Source organism: Stegodyphus dumicola, chromosome 5, assembly GCF_044657685.1.
Source record: "Stegodyphus dumicola isolate Sdum_Otavi_A_Nest chromosome 5, ASM4465768v1".
In the NCBI taxonomy this organism is placed as follows: Eukaryota; Metazoa; Arthropoda; class Arachnida; order Araneae; family Eresidae; genus Stegodyphus; species Stegodyphus dumicola.
This window is the reverse complement of record NC_140772.1, coordinates 124,278,203-124,298,377: the sequence shown is the minus strand read 5'-3', so window position 1 is coordinate 124,298,377 and position 20,175 is coordinate 124,278,203. Positions and strand designations below refer to the sequence as shown.

At 33.0% G+C, this 20,175-nt stretch overlaps 1 protein-coding gene across 1 annotated transcript in view; it reads right to left on the bottom strand.

Annotated features, from left to right (window-relative positions):
* Positions 1-20,175, bottom strand: part of LOC118180211 (uncharacterized) — a 61,935-nt gene that overhangs the window by 29,330 nt on the left and 12,430 nt on the right. Inside the window, exon 2 of the mRNA XM_085817022.1 lies at positions 2,912-3,061. Coding sequence (XP_085673148.1) covers positions 2,912-3,061 — 150 coding nt within the window. The remainder of the gene's footprint in view (positions 1-2,911; positions 3,062-20,175) is intronic.

Sequence of the window (20,175 nt, the reverse complement as noted above, 5' to 3'; positions counted from 1 at the left end):
CTGAATGATGTAATAAGGTACATTCAAAGAATTCCTTCTAAATATTAAGTAACGTACGGTGACAGACTTTCACCTTAACAGCAATGAGGTCTCTTACCTTGGATATTGTACTATATGGAAGATGAGGTTCTTTATGCGGCAGGGGGGGGGTGATGTAAATTTTTGTAAATATTCAAATTCATTTGATTCCATTCCATTGTTTTTATATAGTATTTTAATATTATGCAGTGTTGTCTTCATTATTTGTTATTTTTAAGGTAAAACTTTAGAACTTTTTTTTTTTTTTAACTGAATTTATGGTAATATGTTTTATATTTAATAATTATTTCTTACACTGATTGTAGATCTTTAAATTTTGAGTATAGTACTGTTTAAACTATAAAAAATAGCTAAAACATGTGAGATATAGACAAAAAGATATGTAGAACATGAGTTATAGGTTTCTGAGAGGCCTTCATGACAAATATTGTTGCCAAGCTGGCAACCTTCTGAAAGATTCAGAAAAAAATTTTTTTTAGCCTACAACTCACTTTTTAAGCTTATATAAACCTAAGATACACAATACACATATGGTTTGGAGAAGTAGGATCAGTTAATTGTTAATCAGTTAAGAGAGATGAGAGCAGTGAATCAGAGACAGCTGAATTACATTTTAAAATCTACTCTGCATGATTTGGACAATTTATGCTATTTCTCATGCATTAAGGAGAAATTGCTCAATATCTGTGACTGCCACTGTTAAAGATAATGGTAAGAATAGTGATCATTACAGACAAACGTTTATTGTGAACTCTGGACTCTCTTATATGCTTCATGGCATAGAAATAATACTAATAGAAATAATAGAATAGAAGAATAGAAATAATACTGAATAGAAATATTGAATAGGCATAGAAATAATACGGAACTTCTAATAGAGTTCTTATTCGAAAATTTTTAATAACTTCCCACTTGTTTTTCTACAAGATTTAACATATTTAAAGAAAAATTCTTGGAATTATCATGGTGGTCGGAATCTAACAGTGGACGGGAGTACATGAAAAGTCCGACTAAAAGAAACTTTTCCCAGAAATGAACTTCTCTTTTTCTTACCACTGGCCTGTTCACAGCTGAAACATGATTTGCCGAAACCAATGCCCCTGACTAACATTTTACAATTTACTTTTCTTCTGAAGCTTTGCCTCACATAGGACTTCTGCAAATAAGTGGTTCTTGCATAATTCTGCCAAACAGATAATTAAAATACTTAATTTTCTGTAAAGGATGTTTAAAAAAAAAATTGGAATTCTAAAATTTTCTGTTTATTTGAGCCTTTTGGTTAGTTGAATGCCAGATAGTCAAGCATTTCCTGTACATAAATAATGCTTTAGAACGCAGAAATATATTTTATGAGTAAAGCTTATGCAATTTGTGAAGGAACCATGGAAACACTGCAGCCCATTCTTCTTGCAATGCACTTTTCAGCTATGAAATTGTTGCTATGCCTGGTCACCATGCATCTGCTGAGAAGGTCCCACACCTGTTCTACAGAAATTAGGTATGGGGGACCTTGCAGGTCGATCCACTTGCCAAGAACTCTGCAATAATTATTGTACGATGAAGTCTACCATTGTCACCCTCCTGACCCACAGCATATATGAACAGATGCACATGAGGCAAGAGAACCTTGGTACAATAGTCTTGGAAGATGTAAAGGTCACCGGATACTATCCCAAACGAGAACTCTGGCAACTATGAAACAGTCCCTTTTGATGAAGCTAGCGGGATGAATGCATGTTTCCTTCTCTCTCAAGATGCTTATACGGCCAGAATCGTTCATCAGACTAAATTAGCTCTCATCCATAAAAAGCACTCGACTCCACTCGTGTTGTGTCCAATTCCAGTATTTCCAGAACCACACAGCATCTCTGATGAGCAGGCATTAATGGCACACACCTTACTGGTTGTTGGGCACACAGACTACTTTTGTGCAGCCTTTTGGCCATGGTAAAATGTAACATTAGATGTTCAGTAATTTATTGCATGTGCCTTGCAATATCTCCTGCTGTCTGCTGCCAGTCTCTTCTCATCAGTTGGACAACATATCAGTCGTCTACCACCCTTGTTGCTAATAAATGACCACTATCAAATGCTCAAATGGCTTTTAATGTTGTCTGAAATTATCTCTATGCTCATAAAATGAAACTGTAAGCAAACCAAACTCCTCCACTACACTTGCTACACTTCAGTCTTTTCAATGACACGCTCTTTGGTAAAGTAATCCACATGGCATCTCTTGGATTTTCTGTCGACCATTTCTCATGGTAGAATCAGATCATTGAAATCACATCAAGGACATTGAAATCACTGCACAGTATGGAGCAGCTTTAACTGAATTGCTGAGTGTACACTGTCTACGTGTGACAGCACTTCCGACACTCCTCACCCTTAGTCATGTGTCATATATGTGCATGCTCTATTGTACATATCCCAAATTTACCTCTTGACTGGTATTTCAGTTGCCTTGTTCTGCTTTTATGCTTATTTCTCCACCTCGCACTTAATTTTTGCACACCAGTGTATATGTAAAAGCTCTGTTTGGTAACTTCAAAAACGCTCATTGCTGGTTAAAATATTCAATCACTGAAATCAACCTATTTCATTATGTCACCTTACGGTTTTTAAGAACTTGGTTTCTCCATTTGCTTGTATCAAATCTTGAAATTTATATTTCTTAATATTACATTGTTGTTAAGCTTAGAACTTATTTAACAATCCCTAAAGCAAATTTTTATAGAATGGAGGAAACCATATAGTAAAAATTTTTAATAAATAATTTTCTGTTATTATTTTTAAATAGCACAATAGTATAACATCAAATTTCAGAAAAATTAATAAATAAAAAAGATGATTTTAAAATATATATATCTACCTGATATGAAGACAAGGGAAGCCAAAAGTTTCAAAATCAATACATCTTTGTCAGAGATGAGGCACATAGTGAACACCATCAGCACTAAACAAGCCAATATAAGGCACACTAATCCCAATGTAAAAAGAACCTGGACAGCTACAAAAAATGCTACATGGAATAAAATAAAATTAATTTGTATTTATTTTAAAGGCATTTGGGAAAAAGCTGTCAAGAAACATTTTATTTAGTGATGTCAAACAACATTTTATTTACATTTTACAGTGTTACAGATAAAAATTAAAATTTCATGAAGTAATAATTTATCAAGCTACTATCAGAAATTGAAAACAATCATACACAGTGCTGTGATTTCTGTAAAGCTTATCAAAAAAGCACAGAGAGACAGACAAAGTTAAAATATTTTTATAAATATGGCAAATTATAAACCTTAATGGTATCAAATTATCTTACACTTAGTCAATGATTTCATTAAACAATGAAGGTTAATTTAGAGGATTATTTCTTTACATATATTTAATTGGTTTAAGGATGGTAGTTAAGAATATATTTAAAAAAAAAAGGGTTACTTTTGAATTTCAACACCTCATTTCTAAATTCATATACAATGTACCTCCCCATACTTCTGTATTGCACACTATAGATAGTTCAGATACAAAATTTTCAGCAAAAAAGCCTTATAATTACAAAATGGGTAATCCTTATTTTTAAATTATTACTCTTGGTAAAATTATATGGATATCACAAAGAGCTTTATAATGTGGTATAAGCCATACTTAAATTGTTTCAGATCCTAATCACTTTACAGACAGCACATAAATTCAGCATTACAAAAAGAGCTAAAATTGTTGTAAGATATTAGCATGCCAATCTGTTATCCAAGTGGAAGAATGGAAAGAGATATGCTATTCTGGATGCAAAAGCTATTAATAGTACAGAAGACATCAACAGGTCTTGAAAGCTTTGAGGGAAAGATGCATGAATTAAAGAACATTTCTAATTGAAATCCTTCCAAATTCATAATGCAAACTACAAGAGAAATTGGCTTTATCCATCATATTGTGCATGTTCTACTCCAGTGCTTCTCAAACTTTCAATATTTGCAGCCCAATTTTCAATCATAATGTACTTTTGACGCTAAAGCTATAATACGACCTTAATTAAAAGCGAAATTCTGTATATATACAGAATTTAACATAGTAACATATATTTTAAGTAATTTACATAGTAACATTTACTTTTAAGTAATAAGATAAGTATTATGTTACTTTTCCTTTCTAATTTTTAAATTGGAACAGATTTCAAAATTAATTTTAATTAAATTAAATATTTATTCCCTAAATCATCCATTTCTAAAAGTACGAATGTCATTAGAAAAATAGTCTGTTGCTCTCTATCCATCACATTCTGCTATACATCACTTTTGGCATTTTCGTGGACATATGCGCAATCTATTCAGCGTCTGTACAAAACGTGTATATAAATGCTGCACCTCGTGCAATTGCAGTCAGTCGCGGTCGAGTCGATTCTTTTATTGCTACTGAATCTATCTTGAATCTGCATTTTGTAATTTGTGCATTAATTGCAATTCACAGTGTTTATGTGAGTATCGTTTGCTTCATTTTATTGTTGCAAACAGCGTAAATTCCTTTTGTTTTTCTTCCTTTAGTTTTGAACTTTATGTGTGGCAACAAGATGATTGATAGAATTGTGTTTGTGACAGCCATGTAGAATGGCTTGCTTATTTTGTATCAATTATTTCGCATCGCTGACATATTATTTATAATTAGTGTAATGAAATAAAAAGTGTAGGAATACAGTCCATTTATTGATTGATTATAGTTTGTGAAACATATTAAGTTAAAGAACATTTATTGTTGGTCAAAAGTCTAGCCGGAGAGCTAGTGAAGATAGTGACTGTTCTAAGTGTATTCTAACAACGCAAATATGCATATGGTTGGTGAAAATATTCCTCCACTTTGTGAGGTAAGTGGATTTTGAACAAAAATTCGTTTAATTTGTTGTTAAATTTTAAGAACAATGATGTAATACAGCACAGAATTCGATTTCATTTTAATAATAGCGTTAAGTGATTTAAGAACAATTTCTGTGTTTGAATTGATCAATTATGAGCGAACTTATAACTTTTCAAACAAAAAGAGCGGTCTTACGCAGGAGTGTTTCTAATTATGTAAAGAAAATTGAAACTATTTTAACTGCAGATGAAATTAATTTAATAGAACTAGAGGAATGTGTCGAATTATTGACACAAAAGGAAACTGAGTTAAGGAAGCTTGATTCTGAAATCGAAAGTTTAATTACAGATACTAAAGAATTAGAAAACGAAATACATAATGTTCAGGAGTACACAGATAAAATTTATTTGTGGAAATTTAAAGGTGAAAAAATATTAAAAAGTCAAAATAGTAAAAATAATTCTAATAGTGTAATTTCAGAACAGGTTCTTGACAATATTAAATTACCCAAGTTAACATTACCGACTTTTGGTGGTAATATTACAGAATGGATAGCTTTTAAAGATCTTTTCAGTGCTTGTGTAAGATATAATACAAATTTATCTAATGCTCAAAAATTACAGTATTTGAAGGCTTCGTTGAAAGGTGAAGCATATCTCATTATTCAAACCATTCAAATTTCGGATTGTAATTTTGAAATAGCATGGAATGTGTTAGATGAAAGATATTCAAATGAGAGAGAACAAATTTTTCCATATAAAAAACGTTTTCTAAGCTTACCAACTATTCAAAATGAATCAGCATTTGCTATTTTAAATTTAGTTGACAATATTAATGAAGTAATTGGTTCTTTAGACGTATTGAATCAAACCATTGATAATTTTGGTGACACTTTAATGACTTATTTAATTTTGCAAAAATTAGACCCTTCTACAAAATTATGGTGGGAATGTCAGTTAAAATGTAATGAAATTCCAAAACTTACGACTTTAATTGAATTCCTAAAAAACTATGCAAGAACACTTCAAAACAGCAAATCAACAAGTAATAAGCTACCTAAATCTGTTTCAAAATAAGAATAATGTTATGGTTGCTACTTTGGGTTGTGGTTATTGTAAAGAAGATCATAGTTTAGCCAAATGTTCGAAATTTCTAAATTTATCGGTTCAGCAAAGGATAGAATTTGTAAAATCTAATCGTTACTGTTTTAATTGTTTATCTAATATGCACCTGCTCAAAAAATGCGAGAGTTTAAATACATGTCAACATTGTTTTAAGAAGCATCACAGTATTTTGCACATTGTAAATAATTCAAAGAATAAAACTCAGTTAAACAGTATATCTCCACCTACGCAATCTATCCCTAAAAGAGATGAATTAACGAGTCCTAAGGACGTTTCAGCTACAGTTTGTGCCTCTCATTATGATTCGAATGCAAAAGGTAATCAAACCAGTCACATTTTATTGTGTACTGCTTTAATAAAAGTTCAAAATTCTGAACAACAGTTTGTGAAGTGCAGATGTTTATGTGACACTGGATCTCAGAGATCATTTATTTCAAGGGATTGTGTGAAGAAATTAGGATTACGAGTGAAAGATAATTCCATTTCTGTATCATGTTTAGGAGAATTTAATACTATAAGTAATGGGGAAGTCGATTTAGTATTCGCTTCTCATTTTAAAAGTGATATTCGTGTATCAACATCAGCGTTTGTACTGGACAAGGTGACAGATAACATTCCCTATGTATCTTTGCCATCAATCATCTTCGATATCTTCAGTGATTTACAATTAGCTGATCCATTATTTTACAAGTCACAACGAGTTGACATTTTATTTGGAGTAAATGTATTTCTGCATTTAATGACGGGAGAAATTGTCAAACGTGGTCCTGATCTACCATTTGCTCTAAATTCGAGGTTGGGATGGATAATTTCGGGTACTACAAATTTTGAATCTACAAATTTTGAGCCAGTATATGTAAATCATTTGAATACAAACACAGATGAGTTAGTAAATTCTTTCTGGGAGTTAGAAAAGTTTCCAAATGTACAACCTTTAACAAATGAAGAAAAACTTTGTGAAGAACATTTTAAAAACTCGCATTTTAGAGACAAATCAGGTCGTTATTCAGTTGCATTACCATTCAAACATAATAGAGATATTCTAGGTGACTCCCGTGAAATGGCGTACAGAAGATTTCGATACTTGGAGAAGAGGCTGTTATCTATGAAACAAATTTACAACCAGTATATTCAGTTTATGAAAGAGTACTTTTCACTAGAACAAGTAGAATTAGTGCCAGACACAGATTATAAATTAGAGAATAAACACTATTATATCCCACATCACTTTGTGTTAAAGGACTCTAGCTTAACAACAAAACTGAGAGTTGTTTTCGATGCGAGCGCTAAAACAACCACAGGTGTTTCTTTAAATGATACGCTAATGATAGGCCCCAAAATAGAAGATGACTTAATTTGTATTTTACTAAGATTTAGACTTCATAACATTGCAATAACCGCTGATATTAAAATGATGTAGAGACAGATAAAGGTTCATGAAAAAGATAGAGATTTTCAGAGAATATTATGGAGAGATAGCCCGTATAAACAAATACAAGTTTGTCGTTTGAAAACAGTTACATAAGGAACTGCAGCTGCTCCATATCTTGCAACCAAAGTTTTGAGACAGTTAGCGATTGATCAAGGATTGAACTTTCCAAAGGCAAAGAATATAGTTTTAAGAGATTTTTATGTTGATGATATGCTAACTGGTGTAAAAGATAGTTCGGAAGGTATTGCATTGATAGACGAATTGCAACATCTGCTAAAAAGGGGTGGCTTTGAGTTTCACAAATGGTCGACAAGTGAACCGTCATTGTTAAAAACCTCTGGCTTAACAAACACAGATAGTGAGAATATTCATCGTGTAATAGAAGACAAAACATTGAAAGTTCTGGGATTGGAATGGCATCCGGACAATGATGAATTCAAATGTAATGTCGGAGTAATAGAGTATCAAAGTGTTCCGACTAAAAGGATTATTTTGTCATTCGTAGCAAAATTATTCGATCCATTGGGGTGGATAGCTCCGTTTGTAATTCTCGCTAAAATGATCCTACAGGAATTGTGGAAATTACAATTATCATGGGATGATCCTGTAGCAGAAGAGATTGATCGAAATTGGAGAAATCTATATAGAGAAGTTAAACTTTTGAATTCTATAAATATACCTAGGAAAATTCTGCTACCTGATTATTTTCGATGTGAACTTCACGGATTTTGTGATGCGTCTGAAAGAGGTTATGCAGCAGTTATTTATATCAAAACTTGCAATAACTCTGACATTAATGTTAAACTCGTAACAGCTAAAACTTGTGCAGCACCATTAAAATCTCTTACGATTCCAAGACTGGAATTATGTGCAGCAGTGTTATTGGCACGCTTGATTCAGTCTGTAAAAGCTGCATTATTTATAAATTTTGATTTAGTGCAAGCTTGGAGTGATTCACAAATCGTGTTGTCATGGCTAAGGTCAGATCCTAAAAAATGGCAAGTATTCATATCCAATAGAGTTTCTGAAATACAATCCATCTTACCACCTGAGAACTGGAGTCATGTTGATGGAAAGGAAAATCCAGCTGATTGTGCTTCACGTGGGTTATTTCCAGCAGAACTATTATCTCATCTATTGTGGTGGAATTGTTCTTCTTGGTTAAAGTGCAGTGAGATTGCCTTGTCTAAAAATATTCTTATAGATGAAGAGGCATTACCAGATGCACGTAAAACAGTCTCATTTGTAGTTTCTGAACCTGTACAGGAACTTGCTATTATATCAAATATATATTCATTTCCAAAGTTACAACGCATATTTGCTTGGATATTAAGATTCATATCGAATTCTAAAGTAGCATATCTAGAAAGAAATAAGTATTTTTTATCTAGTAATGAAATTCGAGCTGCAACTTTCTGTATTGTCCAAATAATACAGCGATTTCACTTTTTTAAAGAAATTCAATGTTTGGAGTTGGGAAAGGACTTACCTACAAACAGCAACCTCCTTAGCTTGTGTCCAATTTTAGATGACAACAAAGTGTTACGTGTAGGAGGAAGACTGAAAAATGCGCAACTATCAGAAAATGAAAAACATCCAATTTTATTACCTTCAAAACACAATCTGACAGAAATCATAATTAGACACTTTCATGTCAAATATCTGCATGCAGCACCGGAACTTCTATCTTTAATTAAACAGCAATTTTGGATCATAGCTGCTAGATCTGCTATCCGAAAAGTAGTAAGATCTTGTATCACGTGTTGCAAACTTGGAGCTAAAACTGCAAGTCAAATTATGGCTGATCTACCGGAATCTAGAGTAACACAATCACGACCATTTCATCGAACTGGAATAGATTTTTCTGGACCGTTCATGATTAAACATCGTGCAGGACGTGGACAAAAATCATTTAAATATTACGTATGCTTATTTGTGTGTTTTGTAATCAAGGCAGTACATCTTGAAGTGGTAGAAGATTTGTCAACAAAGGCATTTTTAAGTGCATTGAAACGATTTATTGCAAGAAGAGGGAAACCATTTGAGATTTATAGTGACTGCGGTACTAATTTTAAAGGTGCAGACAAAGAAATCAGAAAATGTTTTTTGCAATGTAAGCAATATCAAGAAATTCACAAATTTTTGTCTTTAGAGGAAATAAAATGGATATTCAACCCGCCATCATCTCCCCATTTTGGTGGACTATGAGAATCGACAGTAAAGTCAATGAAATTACATCTAAAAAGGACTGTTGGTGATACTGTGCTGACCTATCCGGAATTTCAGACCTTGATAGCGCAGGTTGAGGCTTGTCTCAACTCTAAGCCATTGTGTCCAACATCGGCTGATCAAATGATTTAACTGCATTAACACCTGGTCATTTCCTAATAGGAACGTCTTTAACTGCCATACCTGAACCAGACCTAAATTATAGTTCCTTCAATCACACTGACAGATGGCATGTGAGACAGTTTATTTTTCAGCACTTCTGGAAAGGATGGAGTCGAGAATACCTGTCTCAGCTTCAACAAAGACCTAAATGGCAAAAAAGTCAAAACAATTTAGAAGTCAATGACTTAGTACTCATCAAAGAAGACAACCTTCCGCCTCTTAAATGGAGGTTAGGGAGAATAATTGCTGTTCATCCGGGCTCAGATCATAGAGTCAGAGTTGTTAGTATTAAAACTGGTCATGGTGTCATAAAACGACCAGTCGTGAAATTGTGTCCTCTTCCTATTTAGACTAAAAACTATGAACTGCTTCGCATATAATATTTTGTATTATTTTTCTTATGTTTATCTTTTATTACAGACTAAGAAGTTTCAAAATGCTCCAAGTGTTGAAATCCCTTGGGATTTCAACGAGGGCCAGGATGTTTATGTGAGTATCGTTTGCTTCATTTTATTGTTGCAAACAGCGTAAATTCCTTTTGTTTTTCTTCCTTTAGTTTTGAACTTTATGTGTGGCAACAAGATGATTGATAGAATTGTGTTTGTGACAGCCATGTGGAATGGCTCGCTTATTTTGTATCAATTATTTCGCATTGCTGACATATTATTTATAATTAGTGTAATGAAATAAAAGTGTAGGAATACAGTCCATTTGTTGATTGATTATAGTTTGTGAAATATATTAAGTTAAAGAACACACGGTATTAAATAATGGCAGTAGATTTAAATAGAATTGCGGATAAATTTTTAAGTCGCATGTGAACATTAGATGATAATAAAGCATCAACAAGTGAACGGATGAGCATGGATAGAGAAAATTAATGTTTGATTTTGTGATGATATGTCATCAATAGAAGACCTACTTTTTTTTTAAATAAATAAAACTCAAAGCAATAATACTAGCATTATTTGATATTTTAAATAATTTTAAAACTAAGGCAAACAAAGAGAGGAAACACTGCATTGGAATATGCACCGATGGTGCTCGTACATTGTCTGGAAGATTCCAAAGCATATAAGCACTTGTGAAACAAAAATCTTCACTGTGCATCTGGACTGTGCATATGATCCACAGAGAAGCTCTGGACCACTAATGGTCTGAATGACCAAGTCTGAATGTGCCAACAACAGTTGTAACTGTAGTAAATTACATAAAAATAAAGACCCTCAAAATCAAGACTCTTCTCTGTACTTTGTAAAGACATTGGTGCAGTACATTCCTCCTTGTTATTTTACTGCGAAGCAAGGTGGTTATAAAGTGGGAAATTTTTGCAACGTGTTTATGAATCAGGAAATAAAATTGCCATTTTTCTAGAAGAGGAAAACTGACAAGAAACTGAAAAGTTTCGAGATGGTTTATTTGTGATGACACTGAGCTGCTTGGTTGATATATTTGAGAAATTAAATACCTGTAATCTTCAACTCCAAGGAGCAAATATACATGTAAGAAAAAGAATATGTAAAAGATTGAATTAGCAGCATAAATTAAATTTTCCTTCTCTATTTTAAAAATAGCAACCTCTTTTTGTTTTGCGTCATTTCCAGAAACCTCTGTCATATGACTTTTACATAATTCTGTTGATGTAAATAGAACTAAGACTCTTAACAGCCAATAATAATTTTACAGCAATATTAACCATCCAATCAGAATGCTTTGAGAACCCAAACTAACTCGGTTTGACTTCAGATTTCATCCTGAACACAGTGCACTTGCTTTTCACGCTTCAGCCTACCTACATTGCTGTCTGTCTGCTGCTGCTTTTTTGCTACAAATATATCAAAAATGTAAGCTTATGGAACAGGCACATTTAATGTGCCAACTTGTGTGTAGCTGAAAATAAAACTGAAGATTTAATCTGCTTTCACCTCCAATTTCTTAGTCATTATGGATTAGCATTTCTACACTATCGAAATTCTTGCTCTTCAGTTACTTCTGACTTTGTTTTTATTACATACATATGTTGGAAACTTTTGGCATATATGTGTATATATATATATACAGTAAAAAGTCGTTAATCCGGACTCCTCGGGACTTCGGCGATTCCGGATTATAGATCATCAGTTTAAATCTGGTAAATGGCATGCAGAAATTACAAAATTAAAAATATGAAACCGTAATTTATGAAATAAAGAACAATTATGATCTAAAGGGTATCAAAATTTACAAAAAGAAAAAGCTTAATATTTATTTGTTTACTTTATTAAACATTTCTTTCAATGTAAGTTGTTTAAGTTGCTTTGTTTCATGTGATAATACTTTCTCTTTAATTCTATTAAACAGACATAATTTTTTGTTTAGATACAAAGTTCCGCTGTTCAAGTCCTAGAATTGCTGTGTTGAGAAAACCGACTAATTTGTCAATCGAAATTTTTTTGTTTTCAATAACCTCTGGGTCACTTTCTTCACTATCGGAAGCGAATTATAATGACGAGGAACTTGATATAAATCATATCAAAGACGGAGTACATCGAGATGAAATACTACATTTAGTAAGGAATTATAAGCCAAATAAAATAAAACTATCTGCCCTGAAGATAAGGATAGTGATCAGATCAACTTCTAATTCACTGCGCGCCGTGGCATGAAATTGATAAACAGATTTCGGATTTCGAAACATACTTCTGCTTTGTAGATCCTTTACATATTAGTAAATATATATCGGAAATTCTATTTGACATAATCGAAAGTTCAAGCTTACTTTTATAAAATTGCTCTAACAGTCTGCAAAAAATAATAAGCCGGATCCAATTCGAAGATTAAGGAACAACGCAATCTGCAACATTAACTGAATTAGATAATTTTAGCTTAGTTTATACCGTCCGTTACACACTAAACGTGCATGCGCACACGCATATTCGCAGCCGTAAAGGTCTTTGTTGGAAAATATAACTTCTTGTAAACCTTTTACTGCATCATCTCTCCTCCTTGAAATGTTTATTTTAGTTTAGTTCTTATTTTAATGTAATATAGTAGTTACTTTTACTTCTTTTTCTTACTGCCAATGTTTGCGTTGAGAACGGACTGTTTCAACCTAATTGAGATGCAAAAACGAAAGTGATGTTACGTCATCTGGAAAGCCGATTCGTGCCGATAGCTGATTGGTTGCCGTGACATGACGTCATGCTTACTTCTGCTATAAGTATCTCGCGTCATTCTGGCTCAACCCTTCTTCTAGTCCCTTCTAGTTCCCGCTTTCCTGGCACTTGGGTGTGCGGTTTCCAGCCCCTTCAGAAGGATGCATGCAGTCCAGTAAATAAAGTTCCTTGGTTCCTGTCCACAAGATGACTGTTCCTGACTAAAGTTCCTTGGTTCCTGTATACAAGATTGATTGTTCCAGAATAGGTTCCTTGGTTCCAGAAGCTACCATGTGAGTGACTGCCGTGGGTGGCATCCATGTTCTTCAATAAAGGCGGCATTTAAAATAGGTGAGCGGTGATTCCTTGTGTTCAACTAAGGCAAACGGAGTTAGGCCGGTTTTGAGTGCTTACAAGAACTTGATTTAAATTTTCAGGTGTTTTTCTCGACCATCGATCATGGACTTTTTGAATGTGTAGCCAACTTCATTACTGTTTAGGACATTTTATTTGTATTGAATGCCAGTGTTTTTGGAAACCAGGTAAAAATATTATTTGATGAATGATGGTTATATTATATTTTTCCTAAGAATCTGATATTGTTGAAATTTATTTTGTGTTTTTATTCTTTATTGTTAATAAATTGGTTAAGTTCAAAACCTTTTATTGTCTTCAATGTCTGCAGAACATAGTATCTCAGGGAGCTTTTATTGCTACTACTGCTAAATGTTTAATTTTATAAACTTTAAACTTTGCTTTAGCATCAGTCTTACGCACACTCGCAAATGCCTATGCGCATGCGTGAACGCGACACATGCGCAGAAAGTTTGTAGCTTTGAGGTCCAGATTATAGATCATTCCGGATTATGGGTGTCCGAGTTAACGACTTTTGACTGTATTGTTTCAAAAGAATATAAAGTTAAATTAAATTTAAATAATTCTCTTGTGCCATTGCTGCAAGGAATGAAATTTTAATTTAACAAACAATCTCTATTCGTAAAAAGCAAATTTAAAGTTAATTAAATTTTAAATGAAAATGAATTATAAATAAATGATTAATTATTGCTGCAAACTAATCTATAATATCATTTAAATTCTGAGAGCCTATGTAAATCAAGTCTATGAATATATAATAAATGTATAATATATAATTCCAATAAATTTTTTAATCTAAAAATTTATAAAAATGCGTAAGTGAATAATTGTTGAGCAGGCAGGAGAAAAACTTAGCAATTATTGCCTCCAAACCTAACTCTTCAATTATTCAATTCATGTTTTGTCATCCATGTAGGCAAGTGTAAGAGGAAAATTCAAAACCAAAAGTATAACCAAATGTTGTGAATTACTAAAAAGAAATTTAAACAAGTGGAATTAAGAGAAATTAGCAAGTACAGACTAGAATAATTAAAGTCAATTCAGAATAGAAAACCAAAGTAATTACGTAAGAGTTTCTAAATTACTTTGGTTTTCTACTCTAAATTCCGGATTATAATTGATTTTAATTATTCTAACCTTTACTTGCTAATTTCTCTAAATACCACTTGTTTAAATTTCTTTTTACTATTTCCCAACATTTGGCTTTGCTTTTTTACGAATAGAGAATGTTTGTTATGGACGAAACCTTTTGTAGCTGAGTTCAAGGTCACATTCATGAAGCTGGGAATTCCGTGGAGGAATTGTTTGAATACTTTTCTAGGAATTGTACGGTTTGGGTACGTCAGCATGGCGCAGCAACTAAGTTATGGAAAAGGTTGAGAGATATGCTAGAAACCATTTCAACAGATGATGAAACGTTTAGAGAAGAGGAGGAAGAATTAATAGATGAAGAACACAACAGCAATTATAATTCATCAACAGACAGTGATACAGACACTGAATTAGAAAATCAATGAAATGATGAAAATTATGTTGGTAAAAATGGCTCGATGTATGGAAGAAAAACAAATTCCGAATGAATGTTAGGAGTAGTTCTAAAAGCATTATCTGGAAATACTGGAAATTCGAAAGTGGAAGATTACTCAAATCAATGGCGAAACCTTTGAAACTAAAAGGGAAAATAATTTCAGGAGATTGCAACATGGAACCACCATCTAAAAAGTTACAGAAGATGCGCTAAGTGCCCTAAAAACAAGGACAGAAAGACACGGTTTCTGTGCGAGAAATGTAATATCAGTATGTGTATAGAGCATATGTGTGCAAAATAGTGCAAAGATGTGCAAAATAATTGTATGTTAAGTACTTCATTTATTATATTCTTTAAAATAAAGTTCATTGTTTTTTATGTTAATCCACATTTATACTTATATATATTTTAATGCAATTGAAAACGTGTTAATTGCTTTTGGGTATGACATACCCAGCACGCCTTCTCGTGTTCGTAATTTTGGCGCGCGTGCTCATGGGTTAATAAAATTTTCATTATAACATATTAGAATGAAGAAACAAACTAATTTTGGTACTGAAGTTTAGCAATTTGTTAGTCTACCCTTTCTTTTTATTAGAATTACATATTATGAATCATATATTTTCTACTTTAATTAGATCTCTGCTTCTGGATTGATAATGAGTAATTTTTTAACCAAGTTTGTAAAAAAATTACTGTAATTTCCGGAAGAAAGGCCGCATCAGCGTAAACGCCGCATTCGAGAAAAATGGCGGGAAAAAAAATTAAAATTACACAGAAACGCCACATCAGCGTAAACGCCGCAATAGATTAAATTGCGCGTGACATCGTCGTGGGCCGTATAGATGCAAAAACTCAACCTAAGTCCTGATATATGACATACCAGTTAAGAAAAATGCATGAAATAAAACCATAACTCAAAAATAAATTAAAGGTAAGAAATGTATAGCTTCTGTGCTGTTTACAGACATTTTCAAAAATTTTCCGCTCCCTAATTAAAAACTATCCAACAAGTACTTGTACCCTAACTGATGGGATCTGTATTTGGCAGAATGCCAAGAAAAATCCATTCATGCTGAAGGGGAAATACGTCAGAGTTCGTTATTGCGAGGCAGGTGGAGTCGTGTCCGCCTTTGAAAAAAATTGCAGAAAAGGCAGGGGTGGAAAGAGGATGGGTCCCGAAAGATTCATCGAATGGCAGAGGAGAGAGACTATTCAAACTGATGAGAATGTTGATTTGAAAGGGGGAAGAATGTTATTGTTCTGAGATCTCGTTTAGGGTGAATAAGGCATGTAGGTCCGTTCAAGGGAAAGAATGTAAACAAAATAATGTTCGCAAAAAGCAACTGAGTGGTCTTTTGTGTGGGAACAGCACCAATCTATGCACAATGACAAGGCCATCCAAACTATGTACAATGACCATCATAGGAAATATTTTATTTTTAGTGCACCTAAACGCCGCACCCGCTGAAAATTTAAGTTTTAAACACGTAAACGCCGCGGCGTTTCTTCAGGAAATTACGGTATATCTTGAAATAAGAACTTTAATTATAAATAACAATAAAAATATCTAAAATTATTATCTATCATGATTTTTATCTCTTGTGAAATGAAATGATCCCATTATGAAATTAACTAAACTCAGTAGCACAACAGAACTAGTGGGCCATGGCTAACACGTCCCGATTTTTTCGGGACAGTCCCGTTTTTTGGAGGACTGTTCCGCGTCCCGCCGATTTTTTAAAATGTCCCGCTTTTTAGAAAACATTTGCATTTCTTATTTTAAATGTACTGTAAAAATATATTACCTATTACAGTCAAAAGTCGTTAATTCGGACACCCATAATCCGGAATGATCTATAATCCGGACCTCAAAGCTAAAATCCTTCTGCGCATGTGTCTCATTGACGCATGCGCATAGGCGTTTTACTCGTGCGCCCAAGACATTTACGACTGCGCATATGCGTCTGCGCAAGTGCAGAATACATTTTCGCGTGCGCGTTTAATGTATAACGGACGGTATAAGCTAAAATTATCTAATTATCTATTTCAGTTAATGTTGATGATTGCGTTGTTCCTTAATTTTCGAATTGGATCCGGCTTATTATTTTTTGCAGACTGTAAGAGCAATTTTCTAAAAGTAAGCTTGAACTTTTGATTATGTCAAATAGAATTTCCAATGCTGGAGCTCCCATAGGATCTAGAAAACGAAAGTATGTTTGAATGTCCATCAAACAAAAAATGAATTGCTATAAAAAATGGATAAAGGCATATTCTTTGTTTATCTAACCGTTCCGAAATCTGTTTATCAATTTCACGCTGCTCTGCGCGCGGGGGGGGGGGGAGACGTCGCGGCGTGCAATGAACTGGAAGTTGATTTGTCAATACTATCATTATCTTCAGAGCAGATGTTTTTATTTTATTCAGCTTATAATTCCTTACTAAATGTAGTATTTAATTTCGATGTACTCCGTCTTTGATATGATTTAAATCAAATAGTTTTCTGGTTGCAATTTTCTAATTTCGGCTATGCGTAAGGTATGCTTTACGCAAAGACGATGTACTCCGTCTTTGACATGATTTAAATCAAATTCCTCGTCATTATAATTCGCTTCCGATAGCGAAGAAAGTGACAGAGGTTATTGAAAACGAAAAAATTTCGATTGACAAATTAGTCGGTAGACACAGCAATTATAGGACTTGAACAGCGGAACTTTGTAACTGAACAAGAAATTATCTCTGTTTATAGAATTAAAGAGAATGTATTATCACATAAAACGAAGCAACTTTAACAACTTACATTGAAAGAAATGTTTGATAAAGTAAACAAATAAATATTAGGCTTCTTTTTTGGTAAATTTTGATACCCTTTAGATCATAATTGCTCATTATTTTATAAATTACGGTTTCATATTTTTAATTTTATAATTTCTGCATGCCATCTTACCAGATTTAAACTGATCTATAATCCGGAATCGCCGAAGTTCCGACGAGTCCGGATTAAAGACTTTTGACTGTATTTATTAATTATTATAGTGAATATAAAGATATAAAAAAATACATTAAAAAATGCACGCAGTGTAAACTAAATTAGGCGATGTAATGAGTTAGATTTACTTGGTGGTTTTCGATCATTGTCGTTACATCTCGCCAAGGAATATGTATTGTTAAAGGAGGAACAGCTAGCATTAGCGTAAGGGGTATTTGCTTTCCACAACATAAATCCCAATCAAAGTTTCAGATCAATTAATTGTATGCCACAAATGATCAAAACATTGTACAACAAAAAATATTCATGTGCAAGGACCAAAAACCGAAGCAATTAATTGTTTTTTCACCATATTCCATTTGACAATTGTAGAAAGAATTAGATTAAATGTACATTTATATCCATATATTATGATGCTTCCAACCACAAAGATTTAAAATTATTTCCCATAATTGTTAGACTTTTTGATCCAGAAACAGGAATATTAGATTTTGTTTAATTGCCGGGTGAAACTTCACAAATAATTTTGATTCAATAAGTACTATTTTAAAAAAGAATAATTGAAACAATAAAATTATTACCCATTGTGAGGATAACACTAATGCAAATTTTGGTGGTAAAGCTAGAAGAGGCATCAATAACGTTTTTAGGAAACTTTCTTAACGAGCATTTGAATCAAAAAATTATCGGAGTAGGTTGCACAGCGCACATTCTACACAATACGATTCAAACAGCATCTGACTTACTTTCAGTGGATGTTGAAAATATTAATGCAGAAATTTATTTGTATTTTTATATATACTGTGAGCGTTGAAAGTTCGAACGATTTTTGTGCAGAAATCGAATATTAAAGAATTATTGGTTGCAGCAAAACATGATGGCTAGCTCTTTTACCAGCTGTAAAAAATATTTTTAAAATATACGAACCATTAAAATCATACTTTTCATTACAAGATAAATGTCCAAGAATATTGCAGCTTTTTTTTGAAAATGACACATCACAAATTTGGCTTCAGTTCATCCACAACCAAGCTATATTATTTCAGAATGCTGTGAAAATTATTGAAGGGGACAAAATTTCAATTACAGAAGTGTCAAATGAAATCAATAATTTGAAAACGAAATTGCGAGAAAGAACTGATAACAATTACATTTACAGTCAAAAGTCGTTAATTCGGAATGATCTATAATCCGGACATCAAAACTAAAAACTTTCTGCGCATGCGCTACGTTGACACATGCGCAGAGGCGTTCACGCGTGCGCGTAAGACCTTTTACGACTGCGCATATGAGTGTGCGCAAGTGCAGAATACGTTTTCGCGTGCGCATTTTATGTATAATGGACATATAAGCTAAAATTATCTAATTATCTATTTCAGTTAATGTTGATGATTGCGTTGTTCCTTAATTTTCGAATTGCATCCGGCTTATTATTTTTTGCAGACTGTAAGAGCAATTTTATAAAAGTAAGTTTAAACTTTCGATTATATCAAATAGAATTTCTGATATATATTTGTTAATGTGTAAAGGATCTAAAGCGAAAGTATGTTTTGAAATCCGAAATCTGTTTATCAATTTCACGCTGCTCGGGGCGGGCGCCTAATGAATTGGAAGTTGATTTGTCAGCACTATCCTTATCTTCAGCGCAGATGTTTTTATTTTATTTGGCTTATAATTCCTTACCAAATGTAGTATTTCATCTCGATATGCTCCGTCTTTGATATGATTTAAAACAAGTTCCTCGTCATTATAATTCGCTTCCGATAGCGAAGAAAAGTGACAGAGTTTATTGAAAACAAAAAAATTTCGATTGACAAATTAGTCGGTGTTCTTGACACAGCAATTATAGGACTTGAACGGCGGAACTTTGTAACTGAACAAGAAATTATGTCTGTTTAATAGAATTAAAGAGAAAGTATTATCACATGAAACGAAGCAAAACTTAAACAACTTACATTGAAAGAAATGTTTAATAAAGTAAACAAATAAATATTAAGCTTTTTCTTTTTGCAAATTTTGATGCCCTTTAGATCATAATTGTTCTTTATTTCATAAATTACGGTTTCATATTTTTAATTTTAGAATTTCTGCATGCCATCTTACGAGATTTAAACTGATGATCTATAATCCAGAAAAATCGATAATCCGGAATCGACGAAGTCCCGACGAGTCCGGATTAACGACTTTTGACTGTATTTAGTTATTCGAAAGGACATCACTAGGTTGGAAGAACAAGATGTCATTAAACGACCTGATTTTCTGAAAGAAGTCAGAAATTTTTATAATAACTGCTTGGAATATCTCGAAGAACGGAC